A 5,000-nucleotide genomic window follows, 5' to 3' on the forward strand; every position below is an offset into this window, starting at 1 on the left:
CGAAAATACTATTAACGCTAACAAATGCGAACTCAGCAAGGTACAGATTCTGTTAGCTTGCTTTATGCAAAACAAATATTGATGAAAAAGCAAATAAATATTGATACACAGTTTTCAGAAAGAGCAGAAGGAAGTTTCCCGGACGGTCGATCGAGAATAAAATATTTACGACATGAAAACAACATTAATTTTGAACCTTGAATATAGAATATAAAAAGTTACGATCAGCGACAAACATTTTGGGAGATTTTTGCTACGTTCAAGTAAATTGCAAAATCGAAAGTGACATGGCCGGAATTCAGCGGGCGCCGTGATTAAGTTACCGCGGCATGTTTACTCGCCAAACAGTGGTGAAGCATCTGTGTCAAATGATGGCAAGATACCGGGTTTTTGTAAGTTTTTTTTCTGTCAAGTGTTATAAAGTTTGACAATGAAATGAGCGAAGTCAAAACAAAGATCACAATCGCCCAACTCTTGTTTCTTTTTCTGTCAAGTGTTATAAAGTTTGACAATGAAATGAGCGAAGTCAAAACAAAGATCACAATCGCCCAACTCTTGTTTAAGCAAAGTCAAAATTTACTCTCCAAGACGCGTACGACGTTATTTATCACCAGGTAATTCCATCATTTTGGAAATAGCAGCTACTTTATTATTCATCTGCGTCACAAGTTTTCACTGATTTTGGGCCTCATTTTGTTGAAACTCAAGCACGCTTCCAACAGGCCTGTAAACCTTAAGCTCGAAAATTCAATACACAACATGATATTATAATTCACAAAGGCAGAAAATACCACAGAATCCTTTTCCAGCGAAAATTTTATTGAAACAAACAACATATTTGCTCTTAGAGGCGAAAACCTCTTCCTATTTGATTGCGTGCGTGAAGACAAGAAACTCAATTGTGTCAAATTACCATGTACTTCAGGTAAATACTGCTCACTTTGATTTCGTCTCGACGGGCGATAGATTGTTGTCGAAGTCCAGTACTCGTCGCTTTTGAGATTCATGCCTAGTTTATCCAACTGACTTTCCATTATTGAGCTCCATAAGGGTATATTTTGTTTAAGGATCCACTAAAACGCCATTCGCGTTGCATGACTTTCGACGCCATTGCAGGCTAAGTTAATGATTCTACTGTGTCCACAAGAGAAATCTACGCAGTTCCACTACCCTCTCGATCCTAAGAAAATACGGGCAGAAGGCTCTATACAAAAAGACACTACTTACCAGGGGAGTGACAGGCAAGACTTTTACCGACACGGAAAAAAAAAAAAAAAAAAAAAAAAGAAAAAAAAGAAAAAAAAAAAATAAAACAAACAAACTAAACGTAGACCTCGACTGGGTTTGCCCATAGGCAACCCAGTAATTAGATTTTTACACTGTGAATTGCACTCCGAGCCGGTGAATTACCCTTTGGAATAAGTGTTGTGTTACATGGCATATTGCTGTTTGTTTCCTTAGCTGTAAGGGGTAATCTGGAGAAAAAACAAGAGGCTGGAGGTTATATTAACACGGTACTGCAACTACATTGGACTCCCTAAATATCCGCAGTGCCTTTGGCAAGCACAGCATTTGTAATAATGCCTCTTGTCAATTATTCAGCACAATTTTGGCTATCCATCAAAAGAGACAGATTTGGTTTAGGTGTTTGGATCCTTGTTGGCACCCAATTCAGATCATGTGACCAGATGATTCCTTTGGAAAGTAAAACCGTTCTGTTTGTACTTGTACATACTCTCATACACTAAGTTGTGTCACATGACAAATTGCACAGTTGTCATATGATTTGTATTGGGTGCCAACAAGATGTAAACATGTTAGCTGAATTATGTTAGCCAAATCCACCTATCGGCCGGTTCCTTCTTCATGGTACGTGTTTTCGTTTCCCGCCTTCAGATCTAAAAAGCACATCAGTAATATGTTTTTGCTTATGGGAAATATTGGCTATGGGGACAGCAAATTTTGTGCGCCCTTCAAACCGAGTCAAACCGCCAAATTCATCAGACAATCTCCTATAACTACATTTGAAGCTATCTGATGATTTTGTGGTTGTGGTCAGCAGCAAATGGTAGTATAGTACAGCCCACAAGTACACAATAGTTGTAGGAAGCCACTGGAACGTGTTCATGAGAAGAACATCCGTCTCAGAGTCGTAAAGGAAAATTTCAAATCCACTTCTAGATACTTGGATTGTGGGGAACAGAGTCCCCTCATAACTATACTGGGGCTTATAAGCAAAAGAAGATGTTATAGCAGTAGCAATGGCTTGAGAAAATCCTAATCCCATGTCACTTGAATCCTGCTTCCCTTCAATCAATCTACAACCTACAAAATGAATGCAAACAAAAAGATCAGAAACTGGTCTAAGTGTTTTGCTTTCTTTTTCCTCAATTGGCTGGCGATGGATTGTGGTAGGGAGCAAGTTTACATATATTTCTAGCATTCCTAGTATTCATGGCAATATAGTCGTGGCAAAAGTCTGGACGATAATCTGAAAAAATTTCAAGATACTACAAGCCATGTATTTTGCTATATCAACCTAAAGATTAATCAAGGGGGCACTCTGGATAATTTTGGGTTGGGGTGTGCCACTGTGAATCTGATACCCCCAGCCTATACCAACCTCGTTCCCTGGGTCTCCCTTCTCTGCCTCCCTTGGTCGTTGGAAGAAAGACCCTGGTTGCCGCTGGTCATGTGACCACCCAGAATCTGGGTGGCAAAAGAATCTGTTGGATCGGGGGGGTGGCAGAGTATTTTGTTTGTTGATGCGACAAACTTTGGCTTTGTGGGTTTCAAATCATGATCATCTAGCAGTCGCTAAAAACTACTCGTTCTATCGGGTTCGAAGTCGAATTTGCCGATGAAGGATGCTACACAATTTCTGCCGTTTTTAAAATATAGAAGACTTTCGTTCACAAAGAAATTCGACAGCCGAATGGAGCAGAAACTTTTTGACGGTTAGCAGAGGTAAAAGGTAGTGAAAAGGTCACGTACCGGATCGAAGTGAAACCAGCAGTTGATCATTCTTTTGAATCTTTGAATTCGGAGGTAATTTATTTTCTTCTTTGTGCGGTTTTTTGAATGTTAAACGTATTTCTGTCATACAGTCGATTAGCCGAGTATTCTGACTTGCATTCTACAGCAATGCGAAATGATTTACAGGTTTGTTTTGTTGACATCAAGCCGCACACTTTCTGTATCAGGTTTATGTCAGTTTATATTTAGACAGATGTTGGATCGCGGTTCCTTGGCGTAATCAAGAATTATATTTTGCAAAGTGGGTAATAAAACATCTTTTTTTTTAGCTAGCGAACAATGTGCCGTGAGGTTAATTCAGGCAACATGAAATAGCGAAACAGTTTTAGTTCTAGTGTTAAATAGACCGACTGGAATTGAAATCAGAGTGATACTTCAATAAATATATTTCGTCTGACGTGTGTGAAGCTTACAAAGGGAGTGAAAAAAAAAAAGTTAAAATTTTGATTTCATGTTAAGGTGCGACCGAAAGACGTTAATTTCACTCAAATTACCGCTTGAAACTAGGGTTAACGCTGAAGGATAGGGTTGCGGAACAAGGTTAGGGTTAGCGTTTGGGGTCAGGGTTAGCGCTTCGGTTTTGGTTAGGGTTATGGGTCGAGCTTAGAGTTAACGTTCAGGTCTAGGGGTATTGCTTAGGGTTAGGGCTAGTGCTCAGGATTAGGGTTATTGCTTAGGGTTAGCGCTAGCGCTTCGGTTTAGGCGAGAGTTAGGTCAGGACACGTTAGAGTTAGCGGTGTTAGGCCAAGGGAAACAATCTCGACTTGCACGAATCCATACCTAAGTAAAAGTCAATGAATAGTGGCTAGAGAGAGAGGTTGAACGTTTGCAAATTGGTTACGTCGGTAATTGAAATGTTTCTACTTGAAATTACTTTTTTGGTACAAAACTAATGCAGTAAAAATGGAAAAAATAAATAAAATAAAAACTGCTCGTTCCGTGAAATGATTATATCTGACAACACAGAAAGAGGAAGCCTTAAGCTAACACGCTGCTCATACAGAAAAAAAAAAGCCCATGAAACAGAAAATTTGTCTGCAAAGGAACGCTGAAGTACAAAGCAAAACTTACATTTGAGCTGAAGTTTTCTTCTTGCTATAGTTAAAGCTGCGATCAGGCGTTCTTTGTCTTTTTTCTTCGCGGCGGGCTCGATTCTATTGCAATTCAAAGTACATCTGCTTGGAAAACCATGATACACACTCACGGAACGCTTGCTTGCGAATTTAACCGACCTGCGATTTCTCTTTGGCCCGTAAAAATAACTTAGAAACTTCGAAGGTCTTCGACTTTGCTGCCTGGCCTTTCTCGCCAGTTCCCGGCCGTGTCTGAGTCACGCTAGCACACGATAGTCACGGCGCCTTACGTATGAAAGATTATTATGGGATATCCCAGAATTTTTGCAGCGGAGGATGTTAGTTAAGGCCGCCCATTTCAAGAAAATATTAAGAGTCTAGAGAGCAGTTCTAATTACCAATACTGACACATGCCGAAGTTTAGCAAATGAGGCCTAAGTCCGCGACGGAAGCTTCGTTTTGGAAGAAGAATCGTTTCTAGACTCTACCACCTGGCTCACTTGTTCTTCAATGGCTAAATTAACGGCGGACTTTAGCCATCTCGGAACAAAAACATGCCTCGGTTCTTTGAGGCATGCTGGTGACTTTCATCGAGGATCAAACGCTTAATGATGCCAAATCTCCTACCAGGCAGTCGCAAATTTTCCTCGAATAAGCTTCGAATATCGGTGGAAATAACGAGCAAACTCTGCTTAAGGACGTTCGCGCCCAAAAGTTCCCACGTACAGATTTTTTTAAAACTTTGACTGCAGGTAGAAAATGATAAAATCAGATTAAAAACGAAAAAGAAATCGGGAGTCACCGATCTCGTTTTAAAGATAAGGCGTATCACAGACCATAGCATTTCAAGGATTTCCAGTCACTCGAGGCGACTCTGGCCGGATTCATTAC

General features: G+C 40.2%; 1 protein-coding gene across 1 annotated transcript in view; it reads right to left on the reverse strand.

Annotated features, from left to right (window-relative positions):
• Positions 1-798: 798 nt before the first annotated feature.
• The window catches only part of LOC138052583 (uncharacterized), a 16,213-nt gene continuing 12,011 nt past the window's right edge, over positions 799-5,000 (reverse strand). Inside the window, exon 6 of the mRNA XM_068899118.1 lies at positions 799-2,325. Within this exon, the coding sequence (XP_068755219.1) occupies positions 1,865-2,325 (461 nt within the window). The 3' untranslated portion in view covers positions 799-1,864. The remainder of the gene's footprint in view (positions 2,326-5,000) is intronic.

The sequence above is a fragment of the Montipora capricornis genome, chromosome 6 (assembly GCF_036669925.1).
Source record: "Montipora capricornis isolate CH-2021 chromosome 6, ASM3666992v2, whole genome shotgun sequence".
In the NCBI taxonomy this organism is placed as follows: Eukaryota; Metazoa; Cnidaria; class Anthozoa; order Scleractinia; family Acroporidae; genus Montipora; species Montipora capricornis.